The sequence below is a fragment of the Larimichthys crocea genome, chromosome XXII, assembly GCF_000972845.2.
Source record: "Larimichthys crocea isolate SSNF chromosome XXII, L_crocea_2.0, whole genome shotgun sequence".
Lineage (NCBI taxonomy): Eukaryota > Metazoa > Chordata > Actinopteri > Sciaenidae > Larimichthys > Larimichthys crocea.
In genome coordinates this window covers 9309452-9337180 of record NC_040032.1, presented here as the reverse complement: position 1 = coordinate 9337180, position 27729 = coordinate 9309452, and the positions used below count along the sequence as shown (strand labels likewise).

Sequence of the window (27729 nt, the reverse complement as noted above, 5' to 3'; positions counted from 1 at the left end):
GTCGCTGCATCTGCGTTAAAACGTTCGACTTCAGTCGATGCTGAAGACGCTGCAGGTTCATCCTTTAATTCATTTTCCTGATTAGAGGAGACAGATCACAGCAGAGAAAGGAGGCATCCCCTGCTGTGCAGATAGGTTAAGTGAATGAGTGCCCTCCCTTAATGGAGGAGGGGAAGGACTGTGTCGCTCTCACCCTCCTCCCCCTTCTCTCTCTTTCTCCGGCTGCACAAAGACTGCTCCTAAAGAAAGAAGTGAAGCCTCGGCAGGACGTGCGCCATTCGAAGGAAAATAGAAATAAACAGCACAAACTGCCACAGAGAGAAGCTGCTCACCCGCTCGGCAGGCAGGCGACTGATGTAATCCATGTTTGCTGCAACGTTCAGAGCTGGAGTGAAAACTGCCAAAGAAGTGACAGAAGAGGCTGAGGATCCAAATACGTTTCTATTCTTATAACCCACGTCTCATCATTGAGCAGAAATGTACAAGTATTTAACTTGAAACATAAACATGAGCTCAGCTATGATTTCAATCTTTCATACTTCTTGTTTTTTTTACTCTGCAGAGACGTCGGAAAGTTGAACACAATTCAACAAAGAAACAAAAAAACTGAATCCGCCCACGCCGAATGCTAAACTATCAATTTTAACACTTTTATGATGCTTCAGATTCTGATTAATTTGATCATTCTTCTCTGCTGTGATTAAAGAAAGCACACGGTAAAATGGTTTCATATATTTTAAAATGACACATTTGAAGCTAATTTCTGAGCTCACGTAATCGTTATTTTCTCGTGTCCGTTAAAGCTCTTTAATGTACGGAAACTTTACAGGTTAGCCGTGTGCCGCAGTTTATTTTTTAACTCCTATTACCTGTGAATAAAGCGACAGAACCTCTGAACCAGCAGTGTCCAGTCTAACAGTGAACACAGTGACAGAACCTCTGAACCGGCAGTGTCCAGTCTAACAGTGAACACAGCGACAGAACCTCTGAACCAGCAGTGACCAGTCTAACAGTGAACACGGCAGCCCATCGAGGTGGTTTTGTCTTGGCTCGTCGTGATAAACACTGGAATTGATTCATTTGTCGAACGATCAGATTAATAACACGCAGAAAGCTTCACTTGTTTTAATTCTTGGAATTAAGTTTAATTAAGTTTTGATTGTAGCTTCCAGCTGTTTGTTTTAAAGTCTAATTGTCTTCTTCGTTTATTCTGAAGGTTTCATTACTTCAATAAATTGGCTTTTTTATTTTTATCCAAGTTTTTCATTTGTGTTTCTTGTCGCACACGATCTTTTATTTATTTTTCCACACAGTAATATTAAAAAAAATAATCAAATGAAGGTAAATTAAGTCTGTGTGTTTCCCTCATTAAATCCTTGTTAATTTAGGAACTTTTGTCTCTTGGACAGATGTTTTGTCTCCGTCCATCCAAGACACTGCTTCCTGTTTCATGTGGACTTTAAATTATTCTTGATTATGTTCTCGCCTGAGGTAAAACTCACTTTCTAATCCCGGGTTTATGTCGCACACATGATCTCCATGTTGCTTTTGTTTGGGTCTTTATAAGCGTCTGAATTCAAAGAGATAACATGAACATGATGCAACTGAAAGAGAGAGAGCGCGCTGTGTTTATCAAAGCTCATTTTCCCGCTCTGTCTTAAACCCGGCCTTGTTCCCATGAAAGATCGGAGACTATGTAAAACAAATGAACGCGTTTAACACTCGGTGCGTGGGATCCGTGCGGGTCAGCGTGCCGAGGAGTGAAAGCAGCGGCGAGCAGCCAGGAGCTGCAGAGCGAGCGCAGTGTTGGTGGGTGCGATGGGGGATTAAGAGTACAGCCGACTGACGGCGGTAGATAGAGAGGATTTAAGTGAGACGTGGAAGAGTGAGACCTGTTTTTGGCACAATCATCCCCCCTTTGTGTTGCCACTGATCTGCATTGCAAACTGGCTCCTTCTCCCATGATGCCTCATCTCATCCTGCGAGACTTAAAGAAGAAGGAGGTCAAGAACAAACCAAAAACAACCGTAGCAGCATAAAGCCTGTGAAGGACGGGGAGCGACCTGCACGTTAACCTATAGTTATAATTATAACTGCAGCACGAAGCCGTTTAATTAAGTGTTATTTCATCCTGTTTTCATTAAACCTGCTGATGGTTCTCTGTATGCCAACAGGAAATGAATGGATCTTTGTGTTTCCACTTGACTTATGCTGATGAGAGATCGTGATACAGCTGTGGGCTGCAGCCAGCTAACTGCTTGATATTATTCATGACCATAGTATTAATGAGAAGTCAGATTTGTAGTTAGTTATTATAGGAAATTATATTAGTGCAGTCGTGATACTGACTGAACAGATCTCAGTGCTGCGGGCGTGATGATCTCTGATACTCAGGACTGGAAGTCGTCGCTATCAGAGCGTCGAATAACTCGGTCAGCTCCAAACTATGACGCTGTACGTACGTTTTGAACTGCAGCCTTATGAAAAGTCCTGAATCCCATGATGCTGACGGTGATAACACCACAGAGACCTTCATAAATTATGGAGCTGGAATGGTGGACGTCACAGAGATGATGTCACCGTACGCTGAGTTACAAACCTCGCCCTTATTTTCTCGTCTCTTTGACCTCATATTATCAGCGATATGTTTGAAAGAAGCACCGACAAATCTGCTCTGTTTCCTTTACGGTGGAAGTAATTGGATGGCAGCCGACCAATCCCAATACATTTCAACATAATTAACTACTTCATTAAGCTTAGCTACTCCCAAGAAACCAGGGCAGCACATGTATTTGACTTCATCCCCACTGACTGCCAAAGAAGAAGACGCTATTTATGTGCCGGTGTTACACTCAAACTGCTTATTCCTGTTTCCACTGTGCGTCAGAACATCACTGCACGCCGTACAATCCTGTTGGAGAGGACACGGCGGGTCATCAGCTTCATCAGGACGTCCCTCAGGAAGACGCCGAGCGTCTTTAAGACGTGGAAACTCAAAGAAAAGATTACAAACGCTTCACTCGGAGATTTCAGACGGTTTAACGCGAGCTCGCGTGTCTAAATTAAGCCGGTGTGAAAACGTTGGCCCGAGACACAGTCAGTCAGTCAAATGTGAGCAAATGTGCCAAAATGAGACGTCCTCGTTAAATCTGTTCCCTCCAGCTCACCTGCCTTTTTTAAATGTATAATTTCCGTGTGTGTGCTGAAGGAGCTCTGTGGACTGAATATTTAGCACCAAGAGCGACTTCATGACGAACGCTGAACAGAGAACTGAACCATAAAACTGCATTTTCAAGAGTCATGAGAGACCTTTGACCTTTGATTTTAATAGTTGGGGTCCATTTTGTTAAATAGTGACGTTGTGTAAGTATTTTGGCGCTGACTGCTTTAGTTTTAGTTTCTTTTATTTCTTTACATCCTGTTTTTATACATTGCTTTATGCTTTATACCTCCATAGAAGAACCTTTGAGATGTTTTATTTAGATGGTCATGTCCAGACGACCTCCAAAGAAAGAAACACCTCCTGATAAGGATGGGAATCGAGAACCGGTTCCGTGTGTTTCAGTCCCATGGAATCGTTTGGCAGTTTATCTAACGATTCTCTTATCGATTCCAGAAAGCACGAATTACGCCACGTAACTTACGCAAGTTTCTCACGTGCAGTGCAGTCAGTATAAACAATGTCACCCACTCGGTTCAAACGCTCCAAAGTTTGGCTGCATTTCACCAAAACAGACGTCAACAGGGCGACTTGCAATCATTGCAAAGTGGAGATAACAGCGACGAACATGCAGAAACATTTGTGCACACAACATGCAATATTTTGAAATGAATGTCGTGTTTTTGACACGCTTCAGACTGGAGATGAATCTCAACCTAGCAGCAGCAGCAGCAGCAGCCAGACTATGAACACCTCTGTGGTTACTATGGAAGGTAAATAACACACTGACGACCATGTTAGCACCATGTGCTGCTTTGTAAAACATGCTATAACAGTTATAACAAATGCCTTCTGCATTACGTTTAGAAGATGACCATGACGAGAGAGAGTCTGGCAGCTGTACTAGTACTCGCTCCAGTTCACTACCTCCTCTAGATGATGCTGATCATGATGATGATGATGTTTGTTCTCCTTTTTTTTCCCAAAATGAGAATCAATAAAGAATCGAATCGTTAAGCAGAATCGATAATGGAATCGGAATCGTAAAAATCTGATCAGTTCCCATCCCTACCTCCTGATCAGGTGTTGAACCACCTCAGCTGGCAGCGGCTCGACTTCGAGCTCCTCACCATGAATTACATATTTATTTCATATAACGTCGCTGTTTTTCCGTTTTTGTGGAAACATTTGAAATTATTTTGTATGTCGCAAAGTAAATCTGAAGTTTTCTCACCCCCAGTTACAGAAATCAGTAAAAATAGGCCACGACAGGATGAACGTTATTTTAAATCCACCTCTGCTGAATGGAAATGATTTGTTTTGTCTCCTCTGACAGATTGTGAAGGTATTTATCCATTTTCCAATAAGCAGCCAATTACAAAAAAAAACAAGTTTTTATTCTCAGTAATTAATGCCGAGGACTTCAACTGCAACGTGATTTCAAACTGCAACAAAAGAAACTAAAGATTATTATAAAGTGAATATTTCTGGCTGATTTGCAGCTATTTTCTGGGCAGGCCCTCTTTGTGCAGCAGCATCTCCCTGTTTAAGTTATGAATACAAAATCACGTTAATGTGGCAGAAGGGAACAATGGCGATGATTAAATGTGTGTGTGTTATTCTATTTTTTTGCTTATTGGCATGCTAACGTGGCGCTTACCTTATCAGCAGCAGATTGCATTCTGCCTCTGGTAATTACTTTACTAACTTTGACATTTCCATGACGGCGACAAAGGGAAGTTAAATTGCTCCGGTGTGTGTTTTTTTTCGCTCATATAAATGATGATATTTAAGCTGGCAGGACGTCGTTCATTCAGTCCCACAGAGGTGACCCACAAACATAAAGTATGTCTCATTTAAAACGAGGATTTAAGGCTTCAGACATGAACGTGAGACAAACCCACTCCTGGAAATAACGTGGGTGTGATACAAAAGTCTCTGATTGAGTCCTCTGATGATCCAATCAGCCTTTCCCACGACTACAACTCTGATAACTACAATTCAACCGTACAAGAGAAATCTCCATTTCAGAAACGCTCATGGTGATTGAAAGAGATCGACTGTAACGATCCCACAGCAGGAAATTCACTTCACAGCAGCTCGTAAACACAAGGTGGATCAGAAATTTGTCATAAATAAGAAATATATAGAAGTCAAGAAGTTGTGCTGGTGTTAAAGAGTCTGACAGCTGTGGTACGATCCTTCTTACATGGTTGAAGCACTGACCGTCTGGAGGATGGACGGTAAGCGTAATCTACTGTAGGTGCTTTCTCTTAACCCTGTGAAGCCCAGAAGACTTTGCATTTTCAGTCAAACAAAAAGTCTTATATGCAGCTTTTTAGTTCGTCAGTCCTCTCGCCCGACTCTTCGGTGAACACTCCCCCAGAGAAGCTCTCTGTCCTCACAGTGTTTCTATGTTTAACCCTCCAGACACCAGCAGATTTATTTAAATGTTGCTGCAGTTCACTCAAATGAGCATCACCTGATCTATCTCAGCAGATTTTTAAGGAAGAGTCGGTGTGACCTGGTCAGTAGTCCTCCCTCCCGACTCTTCGGCGAACACTCCCCCCAGAAAACAGCCTCCCTCTGGGCAGTGAGAGCCGGGTGAGTCCCTCTGTTTACTGATGGTGATGATGTGATGATGAACTCATAATGTCTTTGTCTCTTTCCACTCAGCACGGTGGGTCAGGATCTCGCTCGCAACACAATCTGACAGCTTCCAGAAGATTGGAAACCAGGTGACGCTTTGACATTTTTATATTTACAGAGGAATCCGAGTGGAAACTGCCAAAATAAAATCATATATATCAAAGTAATGATGTATTTTTCTGGTTCTAGTTATTGATGATCGAAAACACAAAGATCAGGACTTTATTTAATGTGTTTGCTGCCTGACATCCAAACTTATTTGATCTCCAACGTCGGATGCAGTTCGGCACACTGTTGGAGTCTGAATCTGTGATAAAATGGTTTAATTACTGGAACAAAGACTCGGTCTGCCAGATGCTGTAGTTATTGGTATCCAGCTGTGTGCGACAGAGGTAAACGGTGGCCATGTGAACACCGGCGTTACTCCACAGAGATGAAGCCATTCTTCTGCTGCCCTCCCTGAAAATGTCCTCTTTCATGTCCACAGGCAGTCGGGGCATCGCCGTCACATCATCTGTTTTTCCGTTCACCTTTTTTCTCACCAGGAGGTGCAGCGCTTGTCCTTAACTGTTGCCCTGTTATCTCCCTCCACCCACGGCGCAGACCTCCCTTGCCAATCATTGTCACAATGGACACAGTGGCGGTGTCAAACCGGAGCTGTCAGACGGAGCGTTTGAAGTGACAGATGATGATAGTGTGATCCCAGCAGAGAGAGGAAAAGTCCCTGCAGACAGCACAGAAAGAAAGAGGTGTCGCCCTCCATCCGCCGCTCTGATTTCACCACTCTCACTTTCATTTCTTACCCGTCTGTCAAACAAGACGGCTGCATGGTCCAGTGTTCGCTGTAACATGTTGGTAAAGCATCAAGAAATATATGATGTCATGTCTTAAATATGTAGTCTGATCTCAGCCTGACGCTGTTTTCTTGGGAGAGTTCACCGAAGAGTCGTCAGGGAGGACTGACGGGGTTGTGTTAACTTTACACTGCACTGTTGTTTGTTCTCATAGAGGAAATATTTATTTACAGCAGTTTGAGTGCTGTTTGATTTTTCTTTTTGATGTTGAATCAAACTCAGTTTAATAACCTACAAATGCTCTCGAGGGTTAACAGCAGAAAGCCCAAACAGCTGCGAGGCAACTCTCCATCTTGATGCAGCAATCAACCAGAAGAAACATATTTTACTGTTGCCGTATACAGATGGATGATAAACGAAAGTGTCAGAGGTGTTTCTGGGGCTCTGAACAACATCCTTCCAAAACATACTCCCTCCTTTGGAGTTACACAAACGCAGTACGTTAAAATACAAAAATGGGAAGCAGTTTTCAAAAGATGGCCACTGAAATGCAAATACGTCCACAGACCTGATCCACCAAAGATTTATTAGAGATGTTTTCACTCTTATCCATCATCAGTAAAGACACAGCTCTCAGCATACCAAGGACGGAGGAATCACAGCGCTGCCTTAGAAATGCCACGTGTGTCAGTGTTTCTTAGCTCTTAGCGGCCTCGCATTGATAGATCATAAAACATACAAGGCTGTAAAAGGTTTGGACTCATTTGATTATAAAGGTGGAACAATACAACTACTACAGTGCAAGTGTGTTTGTGGAGAGAATAGACGAGTGAGGACCCAATGAGATGGCCAGGAAGAAACGATACAGAATTAAAATGTCTTAATCTTTGTAGTCAGAGGTGAAAATGGACTCAAGAGACCAGAAAGACCATGAAACCCCCCTCCAGTGACAGAACATAACCTTTGAAACCAGCAGTGGCGTAAAGAGAAACAACAGTCCATCGTTACTTTTAAGACGTGAAGGTCAATCAATCCAGATTTCAAGTGAACTTTGAAGTGAAGTCGTCCGTCTTCAAACCAACGCTCCCCTCAAGGGCAGCAACTCTTTTGTGTCCAGTACGAAAGAAACGTCCAACAAACCTCCAACCTAACAAGACGTTTCCCTCAGACAGACACTTGATGGACTGTTTTCATGCACAGACAGAATTAGAGGTTGTATTTTGGAACAAACATGACGTCGTGTACACGAGAAGACCTGTTGTACATTTCTAAAGGGACTCAGGACCTCATTCGAGGGATGTTTCCTTTTATAAGCTGACTTGTCCATGAGTGTAACCCACATCTTTGTCAATGCACGATGTATTTTGGGTAACAGGGTTATTTTTAAGGCCTTGTCCTCCAAACAGGCCACTCAGAAACAGAAATGTTACATATTAATACATAAATTTTGCTTTTCTCTGTCAGAAAGAGGCGATTGCGTCCCAAACCTTGGCAGTATTCATATCCTCCACCCTAAAGAGACCCTCCACTGCCACGACTGTGACTCCGCACCGAGTGGGAGGGTGGATGGGTTGGACCGGAGCCAGAGAGCCAGTAAACATGGATATTTTCCCTCTCCTATATTAGGTATCCAAGAAGAGATGCATTAGCTGCTGGCTACATTTCTGCACTTGCAAGTTCAATTCATTCAGCTAAATGACTTTTAATCCTGAGTGACCTTTTTTTTCTGCTGCGGTGGCATTTAGTGCAAAGAAAGGAAAGAGAGGGAAGAAGAGAGGGATCTCAGCTGCTTCTCTTAAACACTGTCAAACCTCTTTCTTCTGTCTCGGCTAATGAAAAATATTGTTTCCGTGACTCCGTGGAGCTCGGGATGTTTACAGCCTCCTGAAGACGTCTGATTAGAATCAAAATAAGACACCTTCTCGAAATAATAGCACATATTAAATCACCCTCGTAGGAAAACACAGTTATTAGTCGGTATTTCCTGCGATCCAGATGTAATGAATTAATACATTATTCATCTGTTTCCATCAGAAAGTCTGTGTGCAGAGAGACAGCAGGAGAGACGGTGTGTGAAATGTGTTTCCATGTGCATTGTAGAGGCTGTGTGCTCCCAATCATTTCTCACATCTACACACATATCCAACATCGTCACATCAATCTTCGGGGGTTGGAGAACCTCCAGCGGCTCTGTGAGAGTTTGAATTCGCTGCTTTGGGGCGGAAACCAGAAGAAGATAGATCATACAGAATGTTAAAACGTCCACGAGGTTAATATCTGTGCTATTATTCGATATAAAGATATTTGTTTATATCTTCTGTCACCTCCATCCTTGTAAACATCTCCGATCAATGTTCAGAAAGGCGCCCGTGACGTGTTTAACCATCAAACAAATAAAACATGATCACATCGCCTCGCTTTAAGCCTCTCTGCAGCTGGTCAGCTGTAAATTTTATGATTTTTGCTGAAGACTTTTATGACTGGTCTGGGTTTACCTTCTGACTACATCATTGATCATTTTTTAAGCTCATGAGAGCTGAAATGCAGCACCGAGATCCTCGGGCAAAGGTTCTCTAAGCTGTTTTATAGTCTACAGTCTCCAGTTTTCAAATTCAAGCCTTTCAAATGGCTAAGAAAACTTTGCCCGAGGATCCCGGGCTGCTGCAGCTCACATGGGCTTAAAAGATCGATGATGTAGTCAGGAGGTAACGCAGGCATGCTCGGCCTTTATAAGACCACATATCAGTCTTACAGAATAAATCTTTCTTTACAAAAATGCTTCAAAAAAGGCCAAATTATCTTGTTTTTATCGCAGTTTGCTCTCAATGTTTTCAGAGCTCTGAGCATGAACAACTCACATATTAAATATGTAAATTATATATCTAAAATTTATATCAGAGCCACCTTCGTTGCCTGCAGAACGGCCCGGTCCTGCACTGTTTGTTACCGTTTCATCCTCTTTCCATTTAAACTGATGATCCCCATGTTTCCCTTTACATTACTTCGCCTCGTACGCATCCACATCCATTTGTGTTGGGCCGCGATCCTGCGACCCTTTGCATTAAAGCCTCATTGAAATTCATTTAAAAAGGTCATGGACCAGCAACCTTAGGCTGCCCTACGGCCTCAGACTGGGTCTTTCTTTTGATGGGGGTGATGCGTCTTCGGCTGTAACGATACCAAACCCACAAGGTCTCCTCTAGCATGACTGCACAGGGCTTATCGGGGAGGGTTTCATCAAGGTCTGACCGGCTGAGAGACTCAAAGGAAATGAAAGAGAAAGGCTCTATGTAAATCATCACGTGGAGACTGGAAGGAGCAGCGAGGATGTTATTATCAGAGCAAGACGGTGACAGAAGAAGGATGAGGACAGGCTGTGGCTCCGAACGCCACATTAACACATTTACATCAGTGGTTCTGAACCTTTGTCCTGAAGGGACCAAGGTTCTATCGGGGAAATTGATGACCCCTGACTCGGTAACACAAACTTAACGAACTCTACACCTGATTCATGCCAGAAAAACAGAAGCACAACAAAAAACTTGGCCGGTCGGAACCAAACTGGCAACTCAATGTGAGAAACGTGTGAGCTTCCAATTAAAACATCACTCTGAAATCCTCCGCTTCTCTCTTCACACCCTCTGCATCATGTTTCACACCTTCAGTGCATTAAATCAAATACAGCTCTTTAATATCATCATCACTTTTGCAGGAACTAAAGACCAAACCCATCACATCGTTATTTCCACGAACCCAGAAGACGTCGTGAGTTGCAGGTCTTGGCAGTTGAGGTTGTTTATAGCTCTTGGCAAGGTAGCGCGTTGCCCCTTGAAGTTTCCCGTGGTTCGCCCTTGTATGAAGCTCGACTCTACTCTCCGCCTTCATGTTGAGTGTCTGGAGGCTCGGCCAGTGTGGGAGGTCAATGCCGACCTCCAGTGAAGGCTACTTCCTCAAAGACCGGGCGAGAGAGTTCAGATGAAAACAAGTTGACGAACAGATCCACGCCTGCTGACTGAACGGTGATCTGAGAAACTAAGGAAGGAAAAACCATGTATTTATTACAGAGCTTTCCTTTTGTATGAGTGCAGGAGAGAGCAGGAAGAGAGGTACTTTGGGGGGGAGAGCAACAATAAAAATGCTGCACCGCCAAGGTGCCACTTCAAGTTTGTCAAGTGGGATGCCGAGGAGGAGGAGGAGGATGGGGGAGCGAAGGAGCTTTGGCAAGCCTGGCATCTCTGGGGGCGCAGGAACTCTGTCAGTCTGATCAACTCACATGCAAGGCAGCTAAACTTGGAAATGAAACCAAGGAATTCAACGTGTCTTTGAACCATCACTGCTACCGCGAGTGAGTGGCACATTACAACAAAACTTTGAGGGTGAACTAACCGAATATTTGCCTCAAATCTTCACTGATAGACCAACAAAACCGGTCCCGTTTAAATCCTTTCGCTCCATCTATTTTCCTCCCTCCCTCCCTCCTTCCTGCATCCTTCTTCCTCCTCCTGCTGCCTCTCCCTCCTCCTTTGCACCCTGTGGGAGTACGGCACTTGTCAAGCCGTGTAAAACTCAAAAATCTTGACATGACAGAGCTGCAGCTACTCACAGGGTCTTTGAAATCATTAACAGACAATGGCTCGGAGAGTATAATGCCACTCAAAGTGCCGCGCTGCTCCGTAGAGTTCAACAATTTAGATGCAGGAAGAATAAAATAAGAGGGGAAGTAGATGAATCCATCACAGACTGTCAGAACGAAGGAGCATGTGATCAGTCAGAAATCAGAAATATATTTTCAGACCAGAGGGCGAGAATATTATATTTTACTTTTTAATATTTGCTCTATCTGCAGTGAGCTCGCAGATATTGAGAGAGACTGGTAACACAGTGATTTTAGCAATCCAGCCTCGCTCTGTAAGCACCTTAAACGACCCGAGTGTATTTATTGGGCCTAGTAAATACTTCAGTGGTTTTCCCGATACTTGCTTGTGCCAGGTTGGAGCAAAGACTTTTATTTATTTTAGCCCGTACATGCACATCCTGCCTTCCACTACAGCCATCTCTCTTCGCCCTGTAGGTCTCTATCCTCACACTGCAATGCCAAAAGGCCAGTCGGTGTTTATACGTCTGTTTTCTGATGATTAACCCTCCAGACGCCAGTACATTTATTGAATGTTTTCTACTCCTAAATTAACAAATATATGTGGGCCGACCTGGTCGATCCACCCTGTCGACTCTTCAGCGAACAGCCTCCATCTGGGAGGTGAGAGCTGGTTGTCCTGCTCGTTATCTCTGGTGATTATATGATGAAATTTCAGGAATATAATTATAGCACACAGTTATGTGGTGGTAGGTAGCATCTTTGGCAACTTTATGTGAAAATATCTTCAAATTTATGTCGAACTGTCAGAACTGTCTGGGGGAGCGTTCGCCAAAGAGTCGGCAGGGACGACACGTAACTTTGAAGAAGGTAGCAAAGACATTTCCTACTACCACATTAGTTTGTTATAACAATGTGGGATTTTCTTTAGTTCATCACATAATTACTGTAACAACCGGCTCTCATTGCCGAAAAACTGTTCGCCAAAGAGTCGGCAGCACGGATTGACCGCGCCGCACCAGTTTTTCCACATTAATTCGAAGATCTTTTCTCGTATAAGTTGCCAAACACACTTTCTACTACCACATTACTACTGCGTGTACTGTAACAATGTGGGTTGCTGGAAGTTTCATCACATAATCGCTGTAGATAAACATAGGGACTTAGGCTGCTCTCGCTGCCCAGACAGAGGCTGATTTTTGGGGGAGTGTTCACCGAAGAGTTGGCAGTTTGTTTTTTTAAGTGTTGAATCACAATAAAAAGCTACAAATGTCAAATATTTGGTATTAAATTTAAGAGGAAGTTGAGTTTTTTTAAATGAAAATAACTTTCTTTGTTTTTGAGATAGAGCTGTTAGTTTGAGTGATGATTCACCTCGTGTAGTCGTTGCAGCATGTTTCTGCAAAGATCTACCGCAGAGTTTTTAAACTCGAAGAAAAACTGATTAAAAATATAACCCTTTGTTAGATAAAATATAATTTACTGCTCTTTCCTGCCTCCCCTCGTGATGGTGATCAGTCGGTTGCGTGCTCCCCCTTTGGGTGGTGGTGGCGGTGGTGGGGGCTGTAATTGAACTCTTGAAATAAAGATAAAGAAAAGCAGAGCCGCAGGCTTCGCTGGAAGGCTTCAGTATCTGGCCGTAATCTGTGAGAAATGCATCCGTTTGGTGCCCACTCTCATTCACTCCACTGCTCTCCAACCTCTTTATGCTCTGACAAAATGGTGCACATCTGAAATAGGAAATCGAGAATGGAGGAAGAGGTAGAATAAAAAAAATAAAGGAGTCCTCGTCCCATTATTTGACCCTAGATACTGTGTTTACTGTGGAGATATCTCCTCCAAAGCATCCCAGCTTCTCGCAGTCTGACAGCCAGACAGCGTTTTCACGAAGCCCACCCACTCTAAATCCTGTTTTCCTCCCCTGCTGCCTCACAGAGAGAAAAATATTGAGTGTATGCTCCTTCACCTTTCTCCAGTAGCTATCTGATCTGACATTAGGGCCTTTTATAAGGTTACCTCCCACTCATCCCTCATTACCAGACCCTCAGTGGTGCCATTATCACTTTAGATAAGGCTACAATAAACTACACTCTCAGTCCAAGGGCTTCGCTGTTTATCAACTTCCACTCTCCCCCAGCATGCCCGGAGAGGCTGCCTCGCTTCTCATGCTCGCTTATCAACTCAGCTGCTGTGACAGGGCCTGTGGACCTTAATCAAGTCTTGGCTGGAGTCTCGTCTTCAGACCATTATTTTTTGTTGTTGTTGTCTCTTAACGAAGGAGCAGGAGGCATGTTTAATGCCCGCTCCGTGCCTGCTGGATGCAGGCTAATGGATACGGGGGACAGTGGGGCTCGTGTCGGGCTGGTTATGATTTGGGTCGAAGCCAACCAGCGAGCCCGAGTGAGTCAGAGCGATTTGGACCGCGGCCATGTTTGATTTACATGATTTCAACGAGGCGAAACCAAAAAACCATGAAGACTGAAGAGCAGACGTGACAAGAGACTCAAAGATCTACCAACAAAAACCGCAGTTCCTCTTCTCATCCACTTCAGGCTGGCTCCAGCAGAAGTGAGTCAGTCTCCATAAGTCCCCACGTTCAAATGTCCAACTTCACAGCAGAAATAAACATAGTTTTAGGAATGTCACAGAGACCATGTCCAGGTTTTAGACAGTCTGCGGGGACGCCACGAAGACTACGTCCAGGTTTTAGACAGTCTGCGGGGACGTGACGGAGACTACGTCCAGGTTTTAGACAGTCTGCGGGGACGTCACGGAGACTACGTCCAGGTTTTAGACAGTCTGCGGGGACGTCACAGAGACTACGTCCAGGTTTTAGACAGTCTGCGGGGACGTCACAGAGACTACGTCCAGGTTTTAAACAGTCTGCGGGGACGTCACGGAGACTATGTCCTGGTTTTAGACAGTCTGTGGGGACGTCCAGGTTTTAGACAGTCTGAGACTACATCCTGGTTTTAGACAGTCTGCGGGGACGTCACGGAGACTACGTCCAGGTTTTAGACAGTCTGCGGGGACGTCACGGAGACTACGTCCAGGTTTTAGACATTAGACATCGGTCATCTATCACTACTCAGCATCTTCCTCGGCAGTGTTTCGATCTCGAACAAACACGATCTCCCTCTTGAAGTTTGTACGTGAAGTTGAATCTGATCTTTGTCTCTCTGAACTGAACCGGTCTCAGCCGGCGTCGACCCACCATGGTCCGGGTTCTGCTCGAGGTTTCTCCTCTTAAAGGAAGTTTTTCTTGCTCCTGGTGAGAACTGTTGATAAATCATATTATAAAGAGCTGCACTATATGGAAAGTGTCATGAGATAAGTCTCAGTGATCTTATAAAAAGTTTCCCAACCATGATTGTAAAGAATAAACATCAAATCAAGAGAATTAATATCAACTCTATTTAATTAGCTGTTGTAGGACAGGAGTCATAAACCTTCAGCAGACCGAGGGGCATGAATGTCACGGCCGTCAATCAAACGAGTCCAAACTTCACCATCAGCTCATCAGATGTGGAAGAAGTGGACCGAGTCAAAGAAACATTTATTAAAGCTCCTGTGGTGACTGCTTCTGCTCCCCATTAAAGAGACGACGCCACCACAACACAACACCGCCATCACCACCTCCACCCCCCAGTTTACTGCATAGAAAAATAATGAGGCGAGATTAAACGGAGCACGCTCAGATGGATTTGTGCCTCGCGGGCATCACATCACAGACAAATGTCGGAGCGGTAATATGACAGAGCATCGTGATGCCGCTGCGGCACGCCGGTCAGTAAACTCAGGTACTGACTCGAGGTCCACCGAGCCAAACGAGCAGCGAGCAGAGATTTTATGCAGCAGCCAGACTGGAGTCAACAACAAAAGGCTGAAACAAGTGTCCACTGGGAAGCGTGAGGCGCACTACTATATTCAAGCGGCACAACACCTTTGTGATGGGCTGAATGGTAATGGTGAGGAAACACATCATTATCTGGAGGTGAGGCGCTCGCTGCTGCGCTCCCTGCCTCCCCCTCCACGACTTCCTGTGTACAAGTTAAAAGGCTGATTTACATTTATATTGAGAAACTGAGGCACAGGTGGTAATTGGAGCTGTGGAGTCTGATCCACACAACGTCCACGTAACGTCCACGCAACGCCCACACAGCGTCCACGTAACGTCCACACAACGTCCACACAACGCCCACGCAACGTCCACACATTCATGAAACCAAAAAGACACCTGAAGACGCCCTTAACTACAAGTACATCTCTGTGAGAGTGAAGAGGAGACTATGTCCAGGTTTTAGACAGTCTGCGGGGACGTCACGGAGACTACGTCCAGGTTTTAGACAGTCTGAGACTACGTCCAGGTTTTAGACAATCTGAGACTACGTCCTGGTTTTAGACAGTCTGAGACTACGTCCTGGTTTTAGACAGTCTGAGACTACGTCCAGGTTTTAGAGAGACTACGTCCTGGTTTTAGACTGTCTGTGGGGACGTCATGGAGACTACGTCCAGGTTTTAGACAGTCTGTGGGGACGTCACAGAGACTACGTCCAGGTTTAAGACAGTCTGAGACTACGTCCAGGTTTTAGACAGTCTGCGGGGACGTCACGGAGACTACGTCCAGGTTTAAGACAGTCTGAGACTGCGTCCAGGTTTTAGACAGTCTGTGGGGACGTCACAGAGACTACGTCCAGGTTTTAGACAGTCTGAGACTACGTCCTGGTTTTAGACAGTCTGAGACTACGTCCAGGTTTAAGACAGTCTGAGACTGCGTCCAGGTTTTAGACAGTCTGTGGGGACGTCACAGAGACTACGTCCAGGTTTTAGACAGTCTGAGACTACGTCCTGGTTTTAGACAGTCTGTGGGGACGTCACGGAGACTACGTCCAGGTTTAAGACAGTCTGAGACTACGTCCAGGTTTTAGACAGTCTGAGACTACGTCCAGGTTTTAGACAGTCTGAGACTACGTCCTGGTTTTAGACAGTCTGAGACTACGTCCAGGTTAAAGACAGTCTGAGACTGCGTCCTGGTTTTAGACAGTCTGTGGGGACGTCACAGAGACTACGTCCAGGTTTAAGACAGTCTGAGACTACGTCCTGGTTTTAGACAGTCTGAGACTACGTCCTGGTTTTAGACACTGCCTTCGTTATAGCAGCAGCTCTGTAATTCAAAGCTTCTCGTCCCTCCTGCAACACCAAACACTTCGGCCTGTGCACCAACCTAACAGCTCTGTCAATAGCTGCAGCTGTTTGTTTACCCCATCCGCCTCCGAGCAGCGCCGGCTGGGGAAACGCCGATGCAACTTGCAAAGTGTAACACGGCCATAGATCTCAGTGACAAAGAACAAGATTCATGTCTGCAATACCATAGGAGAAAAATATGTTGATGTTTGTACTATTTACCCACACACTGCTCGGGCTAAGGCTGCTAGCTGTATGATGAAATGATTGCAGCACACTAAAAATCTGAAATGTGAGTAAATAAATAAAAATATAGAAGACACAGAGTGTTGGGCAATCACAAACAAGTGGACCTACACACACACACACACACACACACACACACTCAGGAGGAAGGAGTTAAAGAGTGAATAAATAAATTAGATAACATAGAGAACATGTATATTAATAATAACAACATTCATTAAGAGTTTTACACTTAAAGCAGCAGCTGATCTCACTGCCTAGTCCAGCAGCAGTCAGCCCAGCTCGGCGTCTGTCTTTCAGCCTTTTATTTCACCAAGCTCTCACCAACCACTAAAAGTCAGTCCCACATTTACTCTTGTCCGGCGGCTTCTTGCTCGCTCACTCTCTCCTTTTCTCTTCTTAGCTTCCTCCGTCAGCGTCCTCTTCACTCTCTTCTCCTCTGCCATCATGTCCATAGAAGCTGCTGAGCCTGGTTACCTCCTCTTCTTCTTCCTGGTAGTCCATAACGCCTGTTGGTACAAACACTCAGTTCGTCAGCTTGGCGGTGAGCTCAGAGCGACGGGTACCCGTCGCTCTGAGCTCACCACCAAGCTGACGAACTGAGCTAACAGCAGCTACAGCTGTCAGCAGTTTACTTCACTGTCCATCATAAACTCTGTAAATCACAGAGAGTTGAGGCGGAGCAGCCGGAGGACATCAGAGGGAAAACCAGAAAACATTTCCTCCATAAAATATGATCCAGTTTCACCAGAATCAGTGAAATAGTTGCTGCTGTGTGACTTAGTGCCGTAAAGCGTTACGTACTTCTCCCGACCCGGAGCCCAAAGTTACAGCTCTACATATGTCGTGTATATATATGTTTATATATAGACTCATGTTGTATGAATGGCCACAGCTACAGATATCTGAATAAACAAACAGTCACACAGTGATGTTCAGTGCCTCCTCTCTGCTATAGGCTGTCAGCGGCTGGCAGGCCTTCCACCTGACAGCTTTAAAATGTGTCTCCCTTCTTCTGCCTTCAGCTTCTTTTTCCAATCTAAGTGCCGTATAAGCTGCAACTGTGCAGCATCAATCACTAACGGGCCCTTCCTCATTAGCTGCGGCTCCGAATGCCAAACATGACACGTAAGGGATGGAGCCGCCGCGGCATGTGACTGCCTCGCTCTATATCACAATGACCCCTGAAGGAAATCCATCAGCTGATCAATGACCATTGATTTTCAGTTGATCAGGATGATTTGAGGCAACAGCACGACGGCGTCCTGTCGTTATGCTGGCGGTCAGAGAAGAGGTTAATGGCGGTGACGGTGATGCCAAAGGAGCCCGAGGCCTCTCGAGACGCGAGTCTAACTTCCTGTGCATTAACGTGTTCGGAGGTCTGTAATCCATCTGAAACGTGAAGAGATGGAGGCGGCACAGCTAACTGTGTTAGCTCCGTTAGCTCTGTTAGCCCTTTTAGTTCCGTTAGCTCTGTTAGTTTCGTTAGCTCCGTTAGCTCTGTTAGTTTCATTAGCTCTGTTAGTTCCGTTAGCTCTGTTAGTTTCATTAGCTCTGTTAGCCCTTTTAGTTCCGTTAGCTCTCTTAGTTCCGTTAGCTCTGTTAGCTCTCTTAGTTTCGTTAGCTCTGTTAGCTCCGTTAGCTCTGTTAGTTCTGTTAGTTTCGTTAGCTCCGTTAGTTCTGTTAGTTTCGTTAGCTCTGTTAGCTCTGTTAGCTCCGTTAGCTCTGTTAGCTCCGTTAGTTCCGTTAGCTCTGTTAGTTTCGTTAGCTCTGTTAGGTTCGTTAGCTCTGTTAGCTCCGTTAGCTCTGTTAGCTCCGTTAGCTCTGTTAGTTCCACAGCAATAGTGTTTTCTTAGCAATAACGTTAGCGGCGGTGGCGCTGCGGCAACACCAGCTGACAAAGTAGCCAACAGCCAAATCAGACCAGAGAGAGAGCGGGAAAGCTAACGTTAAACCAGGCTAACGTTAAACCAGGCTAACGTTAAACCAGGCTAACGTTAAACCAGGCTAACGTTAAACCGGTACCACTGGCACGGCGGCAAAGGACGCTGCTGGAGCTGAAGAGGCGAACGCCTCAATACACAAAAATATCATATCAAACATCAACACTACCCTCACTACAGTCACTATCACACTATGCCATGAAGTAGATATAAAAGTCAGTCTATAGTTACTTCAGCTTTATTTAAATAAAGATTTTACGTTGCTAAATTTAAGTCGTGATTGATGGAGCTGCCTACGCGTTCAGCACAGCCCTGCACTGTAAAACAAACACAGACTGTTGTGTTTGAGTTCAGTGAAGACGAGAAGGCAGAAGATACTCAGTGTCCGCTGTGTTCAGCTATTTATAGAGAAGGTGCTATTAGGTATAATATGGCTGTGTTTTGAGTCAGACACTCCTATAATGAATGCTATAGGACCTGGGAGTGGCTCTGAGGTTGAGAAATCCCTCTTCAATATGACATTTCTGCTATCTTGTTACTTTGTCATTTTTAAGGCGGTGAGAGAAGCCTGATGAATCTCACTGCCACAATACCCCTGAGCAATGATTTCCAATAATATCTTGATGGAAGTATGGGCCGTGCTGCAGGGCTGCACCGATACGTCAGCACAGCCGATACTGGATCTTATTCAAGCAGCAGCAGCAACGTCTGAACGTCCACAAAACTCAAAGACTTAGTACATTACATTCATAGTTTTCTCATACCTGATGACATAATCATATATAAGTCTAAAGAGTAGCGTCATTGGTCTGGTCATACCAGAACAAATAGTGAACAATAGTGTTTATTTCAGTCCTGATCAATCCCAATATTGACAGTAAAGCACTCCCTCCTCTTCTAATATTGAGATTATACAACAGTTACCACCTTAAATTAAACATATAATTAAAATAAGTTCATATTTTGGAATAATTTACTCTTTTCTCCATGGAGATAAACAAGGTAGATCCAGAAGTCTCCATGTTCAAGTGTCACCTGTTCAAATTAAGACTTATGCAGAATTAAGAGCGTGGACGCTCAGAGACGGTTTTGTTTGAGCACCCAATTCAAGTTTCGTTCTGTCACCGAACTAAAACCAGCTTAATTGCCTCGTTAACACATCGTCAGTCTTTCTAACAATCAGGAATTCAGCTTTTGGTTGAAATAAACACTAAAGCTACAAAGTTAGATATGAGATATCTCGACGATGATGCTCTTCCAGCTGTTGCAGACCATTAAATTAACAAAATATGACAGAAACGACCAGTAACGGACTAAATTGGCCGATCATCCAACCACAGTGTACGGCTGTTTGTTTTCACCTGGCGGTCTAAACTGCAGCAACGTCTGAACGTCCACAAAACTCAAAGATTTAGCACATTACATTACATTCATAGTTTCATAATCATATATAAGTCTAAAGAGTAGCGTCATTGGTCTGGTCATACCAGAACAAATAGTGAACAATAGTGTTTATTTCAGTCCTGATCATCACTGTCGTCCCAATATTGACAGTAACGCACTCCCTCCTCTTCTAATATTGAGATTATACAACAGTTACCAACTTAAATTTAACATATAATTAAAATAAGTTCATATTTTGGAACAATTTGGAGATAAACAGGGTAGATCAAGTGAAGCCGACACAGGAAGTGTCAAAAGCTGCAGTTCCTCTAACGTCCACTTGAGGCTGGCTCCAGAAGTCCCCATGTTCAAATGTCACCTGTTCAAATTAAGACTTATGCAGAATTAAGAGCGTGGACGCTCAGAGACGGTTTTGTTTGAGCACCCAATTCAAGTTTCGTTCCGTCACCGAACTAAAACCAGCTTAATTGCCTCGTTAACACATCGTCCGTCTTTCTAACAATCAGGAATTCAGCTTTTGGTTGAAATAAACACTAAAGCCACAAAGTTAGATGTGAGATATCTTGATGCTGCTGCTCTTCCAGCTGTTGCAGACCATTAAATTAACAAAATATGACAGAAACGACCAGTAACGGACTAATTGGATCATCCAACCACAGTGTAGGACTGTTTGTTTTCACCTGGCGGTCTAAACTGTGTAATAAAATATTAACGAAGGTAAAATCTGTGAAGGCTCGTCTCAGGTCTGTGAGATTAATCCTGATTTGTGGAAATCTTCATATTTAACATTGTTTTTCCTCCTCGTTTCTTTTATTAGCGTGCAGAAACAAGTTAATCACAGCGAGCCCACGATGCTCTGACATCCTGATCCTTCATTAAAGACGAACGTGTTTCACACTCGCGCTACGTTATCGTAAACACTCCGCGCTCCCAGAGCTTGGTGGTTGATGTGAAATTAAATGCTCATCAGCTTCTCCGTTGATTATATGATGAGCAATCAGCGCTGCGTTAGCCGCCAGGAGATCAACCCGAGGCTGAACTTTCCCTTCAGCTCAGAGCAATCTTAGCAGCGCGTGTAGCGTCGTGCACGCAGGGTTGTTGTTGTGAATCAACGACAGGATCCATTGAGGGGATCTGCAGGACTTGACCTCCACCTAACACTGCTGTCAGTCAGGTGAACACGCCGTGACATAACACTTGGCTGCCCGTGGTTGGAGAAGACAGGGGTTCCCTCTGGGGGCATGACCGGCACGTCAACTCATCTTTTGAACACAGGGAAGCCATATTGACTTTCCCAGTGGAGCGTGAGCGTGCTTGTTTATGCCTCATCCGTCTTTAAGGACCTCCTCCTCCTCCTCCTCCTCCTCCTCCTCTTCACCTTGTCTTTCTTTTTCTGTTTCTGTTTTGCGGTCAGACTTTAACCACAGTCAGGTGTACACTTCACGGCTGATACCCCTATCAAATGACGTGGAACGAAGCGGCGATATTTTATGACGATGTCCAGGATTTATGAAGAGGTCGAGATTTCACTTGATGTTCAATTAACTGATTAATTGTTCATCAACAACTTAAAGCCAAAAAATCTGACTTTAAGTGGTTCTGGCCGAGCAATCTGATTGGTCAACATCCTGAAAATATAAAACATGTCAACAATTATGAGTAAATAAACTGGAAGTCAACCTAAATAAGGAATTAAATTTAAAAAATGTAAACCTTCTTTAATGAATATTCTGGATTTTATGGAGCCGTTAGACCACCTCGTTAATACAGGCGCGTACCTCGTTAATACCGGCGTGTACCTCGTTAATACAGGCGTGTACCTCGTTAATACAGGCGTGTACCTCTTAATACAGGCGTGTACCTCGTTAATACAGGCGTGTACCTCGTTAATACAGACGTGTACCTCGTTAATACAGGCGTGTACCTCGTTAATACAGACGTGTACCTCCTTTGTGTTGAGCACAGACACCTTAAAGGTCGACTAATCTGGACTGAAGCTGAGTATTTCAAAAGATAAAAACATGTTGTGAACTGGAGTTAATAAACAAATGTTGTAATGATAAATGAGCTACTAAAAATACATGTGAAGTTCACGGACTTGGTCGCTAAATCTGAATTTCCAGCAGATATCTTAGTCACAAGAAGACAGTTTAGTTATAACCTGTACAAGATGCAAACTTCAAACTTCAAACTCTGTTTTTGTATCTTGTATGTATTTTTTCTACCAAATCCTTCCTTTATGAAGAAACCTGATGCTTTGTGAGTTTTGTGTCACCTGGCCTTGAAGTCGTGGACCGAAAGTGTCTCTTTATTTCCCTCCATAAACCTTGGGATCCATTTCTGTCCTTCCATTCAGTTGGAAGAGCCACAACTGTCCTTGAAGATTTCAAACGTAAAGACCTTCAACATTTTCAATACCGAGCTCAGGAAAATTGAATTCTCTGGATATTCTTTTGATTATTTCAGGACGCGTCGAGCTGCGGACGTTTAATTTTAAAAAAATATGTTTCCTCACAAGTCAAGGCGACATCAAAGAACAATAACACTACGGACGCATCAATGCAACGATTAGGACGCATCATTAGTGCCATTAGGTGAATTATGGATAATGAAGATCTTTGATCTTTTAGAGTTTGTCATTTTTGTCACTGTATCCCTGTTAGGCTGTCGGTCACCAAAGGTTGGCACTAACGTTATCTCATAGCGGCGATGCATAGTGGCGTGGGTGTAAGAAACAGACTCTCTGCTTCCTGTTTCATGGAGCACGCCAATGTAAATTTAACCCCGTCCGTCTCTGTGCTGTGATTTCCATCCTCAGCTTGATCCAACACCCAGGCCTCCATTTTCAAGTGTCGATCAGTCGACTTCAGTCGTTCCCACATTTCGTGCCAAACTGTCGTTGCCAAAGCTCGGACAGCGAGAACACAGGCTGCCGTCTCCAGAAGGAGAGTCAGATGGCAGCGGGGATTTCTTTGTCTTCTTCCTCTCTTCCATCATCTCCTGCTTTTTTCTTTTTTTGTTTTGCTTCAGGCTGATGTTCAGGAGAGGAAGTGACAGTGCGAGCGCCTCGGCTCATCTGCATGCGTTAGAGCGATTGCTCACCTGCAATCTCCTTAAACGGTACACATGAACCAGTTCTGCTGAGCGTGGGGATCTGGCACACAGTGCTCGGGTTATTAATGGGGCTCGAGGTTGTCCAAGTTTTGACAGCTGCAGCTTTGCCCCTGAGTGATTCAGCCCCGACCCGAGCCTCCTGCGGATCACACGAGCCCAGAGGACTGAGTAATACATAACATGTCGCCTCTCTAATTAGAGAATCCCACAAACGGAGGCTCGTCGGTCTCACCTGCGCGTCCCCAAACGCCGAGCTTTAGCCCCAAGCTGAGCGGAGCGCCTCGATTTTTCAGCTAAATACCCTTTTGTGTTGTCGCTGTAAAGGATTGCTCCCAGGTATCGCACACCTTCACCAGCTTTTCCAAAATCATCACTTCCAAACTCCAGACCTCCAAGACCTTTTTCAGAAATGCAGTAAACCTACAACTTAAACCCATAATGCAGAAAATAAACTAACCCGAACTCACTAACCAGCACGAGAACAGTTCGTCCATTTCTTCAACTGCTGCCATGGAAAATGTTCTTTGACTGGAAATCTACAAACACCGACAATTATTTCAAACTGTAAGATGCTTTTTATACAAACGTAACGAGGAATGTTGAGTAAAAACCTTTTCATACAAACACAACGTTACAGACAATAAACCACTGCACCCTGTTATTATAAACAGCAACACAAACCATCTCATCATGATGCAGAGAGGAAACACCAGAGGCAGGTCCAGAAATAGAACAAATGATAAACAGAATAATGAATAAACAATTAAATAAATTAAGTTAAAATGTGTAAATAAACAAAACAGAATAAAAGTAAAATAAAATATATAAATAGCTAAAAATAAACAGGTTAAGATATTTAAATTAAATGAATTACAGTGAAAATTATGCAGATTAAAACAAATTCAATCTTAAATTATTTCATTAAAATCTATAATTATAATATTTAAATAAATAATAAATAAGTAAAGTTCGTGTAAAAACTGTTTCGGACTTTAACTTTGTTTTTGTGCTTAAGAAGCGACGTAGTTAAATTATTTCTACGATCTGAAGCTGGCGACTGGTTGATGGTTCAAATCTCCGGCTCCTCCAGTCGAAGAGTCTTTGGGCATTGAACCCATCGATGACGTCAGTGTGTGTGTGACTCTCTCCATGACGACAGATCGACTGTTCAAACACGAGGTTTGTCATTTAGTGTCGACTCTCGAGCCCTGAACGTTGCAGGTTCAAGAACCAGAGCTGGTTTCCTGAGCCACATTTTTGTTACTTATATTTCCACGATTTCACGAGTTTTTAAACTATCTCGACGTCACGTTTCAGCTGGTAACTACTCGTGCATGGGTTGCACACGCTACATGCACGATGCACGCACAGTCTCGGCTTCTTTTCATCATTTTATTCAGTTCCTCTCAACGAGCTGCAGCCGGTTTGAGGACGACGACACATAAAAACTGTTTCTAAAAATGAAACCTCTCCTCTCGGAGTTAGACTTAAATAAAAGGTGGTGTGTTGGTGTGGTAGGGGGGTGGCCTCAGTTCGCTCTGACACACACACACACACATACACACTCATAAAACAAGGCAATAAAGCTGCTATCCTCTTGAGAGTTGATGTACGGTGCCTGAAAGAGAGCTACTGAGAGCCATATTAAAGGCTTTATTACCAGTGTCAGAATCAAATTAGTGGTGGTGTGCCACCCTGTGTGTGTGTGTGTGTGTGTGTGTGTGTGTGTGTGTTCAGCCTGACTCGGCAGGTTTTTTTTCCAGCGCACGAGTCGTCACACACAGTTGACTTTGAACGCTTGAACCTCGACATTAAAAGTTGGGCAATAACATCTGGAAGATTTCCATTTGGAGCCGGCGAGAGAAGTCGGCAACGACGACAACAGGTGAATTAGATCGAATCCCGCAGGAGGAGAAAGGAGGAGGGAGGCGAGGAGCAGGAGCAGCAGGGCGCTTTATTAAAAAGGAGCTTAATGGCATTATAAAGTTTCCGCCTCATCTCACGGCGGCGCTGCCTCCTCGCCGCCTCTCGGGCCTCGCTCGTGGGTCGACCGAAGCACAATCGTCACGTTTCTCAGCGTGAACTCACACGGCAGCAGTAAATCCAGAGCGCTAAACGTGAAGTCATCACAGGGACGGGATCAATACGAGCAGTCGGAGCTTTTAAAGCTCTCCCAATCAGCACTTTCCAACTCACTTCATTTACTCCTTTGTTCACAATTTACTGCAGCAGCAGCAGCAGCAGCGAGGAGGAGCAGGAGGAGCAGGAGGAGGAAAGTTTACACATCAAACACAAGCTGATTAAAGATCCTCTCATCACAACTTCTCACATCACAACCATCATTCATCTGCAGGTCAACAAGCTTCTGAGACTTTCTAAAGAGGAGGTGACGGAGGAGCTGGAATTACATCATCAGGACGCCGGGTGGAGGAGGGAGGACTTCTCCGGGTAACGACACAAAAACTGCATCCAAACTTGCAGACAGTGACGGAGGAGAAGCTCGTTAACTCACCCGAGCTGGCAAAGCAGCAGCAGAGGAGGAGGAGGAGGAGAAGCTGGCAGGAGGTCATCGTCGCAGGAGGTTTAACATGCAAAGAGTTGTTGTAGCGTCCTCCGTCAGCTCCGGCTCTTCTTTTTGTTTCTCCTCTCTGTCGGCTCAGTGGCTCCTTCTCTTCCCTTCACTCTGCATCAGCTCCCAGGCTCATGCTGCCTCGCTCTGACTCTGCGCCTCCCTCCCTCTCTCCTCCCTCTCTCTCTCTCCCTCTCTCTCTCTCTCTCTCTCTCTCTCTGGTGAGGAAAGTGCTTAAGAGGCTGGCTCCTCCTCCCTCTCCTCCTCCTCCTCCTCCTCCTCCTCATCATGCCGAGGCATGGATGATATCTGCTGTGCATTATCATTTAATGGGACGGCAGCATAATGTTCAGCACTTTGTACAAATGGACAATTAAATATTAACTGTATTTGTTGACGGAGATTCAGAGAAGTCAGACGGAGAAAATAAAAATAAATATTTCAAATTATAAAGATTTTTTGTTTGTTTGTTTACAGAACAAAGATTAAACGTGTTCTTCATGTTTTAAGCCGAGCAGCAAAATGAAGTGAAGTTAACAACTGCAGTTCCTCAAACGTCCACCTGAGGCTGGCTCCAGAACCGAGTCAGTCTCCGTAAGATCCCCATGTCCAAATGTCAGTTAACTCTGTTTGTTCATTGGCTGTTAGCTCCATTAGCTCTTTTAGCTCTGTTACTTCCGTTAGCTCTTTTAACTCCGTTAGCTCTTTTAGTTCCGTTAGCTCTTTTAGCTCCGTTAGCTCTTTTAGTTCCGTTAGCTCTTTTAGCTCCGTTAGCTCTTTTAGTTCCGTTAGCTCTTTTAGCTCCGTTAGCTCTTTAGTTTCCGTTAACACTCTTAGTCCCGTTAGCACTTTTAGTCCTGTTAGCACTTTTAGTTCCCGTTAGCTCTTTAGCTCCGTTAGCTCTTTTAGTTCGTTAGCTCTTTTAGCTCCGTTAGCACTTAGTTCTCCGTTAGCACTTTTAGTTCCGTTAGTTTTAGCCCCGTTAGCTTTTAGCCCCGTTAGCTCTTTTAGTCCCGTTAGCTCTTTAGTCCCGTTAGCACTTTAGTTCCGTTAGCTCTTTTAGCTCCATTAGCCTTTAGCTCGTTAGCTCTTAGTTCCGTTAGCACTCTTAGTCCCGTTAGCTCTTTTAGCTCCGTTAGCTCTTTTACTCCGTTAGTTCCGTTAGCCTTTTAGCTCCGTTAGCACTTTTAGTTCCGTTAGCACTTTTAGCTCCGTTAGCTCTTTTAGCTCCGTTAGCACTTTTAGTTCCGTTAGCTCTTAGCTTCTTTAGCTCCGGTAGCTCTTTTAGCTCCGTTAGCTCTTTAGTTCCGTTAGCACTCTTAGTCCCGTTAGCACTTTTAGTCCTGTAGCACTTTTTAGTTCCGTTAGCTCTTTAGCTCCGTTAGTTTCCGTTAGCACTTTTTAGCTCCGTTAGCTCTTTTAGCTCTTTTTTAGCTCCGTTAGCTCTTTAGCCTCCGTTAGCACTTTAGTTCCTTTTTAACACTTTAGTTCCGTTAGCTCTGTTAGAGCTACGTTAGCTTTTGTAGTAAATGAGTATTCGTGGGCCTCGGTCTGAAACGTTGTCGCCTTCCCGGAGGTCCAAACATGTTCACAGCCCGGTACAAAAAACAGTTCTGGTTTAATGGAGGTGCACACAGTCCTTTGATGAAGACATAATAAACTAAAGCAACACATCTAAAATATTCAGGCATTCAGCTCAGTTCAAATGTAACAGTGCGTGTGTCGACGGTTGTTGAGTGTTAAAACTGTACAATTAAAGGATAAATCATCGTATCCATCATGCATGTGTTTGAAGATGAATATTAACAACATTCAGGTGTTAATGTGTAAATTGCTGTATGTTGGAGTCGAGCACAAAGAGAAAGAACAGAGGTCTGAGCTTCAGAGCAAAACAAATTAATCTGCATGTTTAATTTTATTCACAGTGAAACTTATGTTTCTATTCATGAGCCGGAGAGAGTCACCTCTTCATTCACCTCAGGCACACCCAATATTCAAAAGAAATGTTTCATCACCTCATCAAATGTTTTTAAAACATGCTGACCTTTTGTTTTAGACAGTCTGCAGTGACG

General features: G+C 44.2%; 1 protein-coding gene across 1 annotated transcript in view; it reads right to left on the bottom strand.

Moving 5' to 3' along the window:
• kirrel3a (kirre like nephrin family adhesion molecule 3a) overlaps positions 1–25834 on the bottom strand; it is a 144294-nt gene extending 118460 nt beyond the window's left edge. Inside the window, exon 1 of the mRNA XM_027273895.1 lies at positions 25601–25834. Coding sequence (XP_027129696.1) covers positions 25601–25658 — 58 coding nt within the window. The 5' untranslated portion in view covers positions 25659–25834. The remainder of the gene's footprint in view (positions 1–25600) is intronic.
• Positions 25835–27729: the final 1895 nt, after the last annotated feature.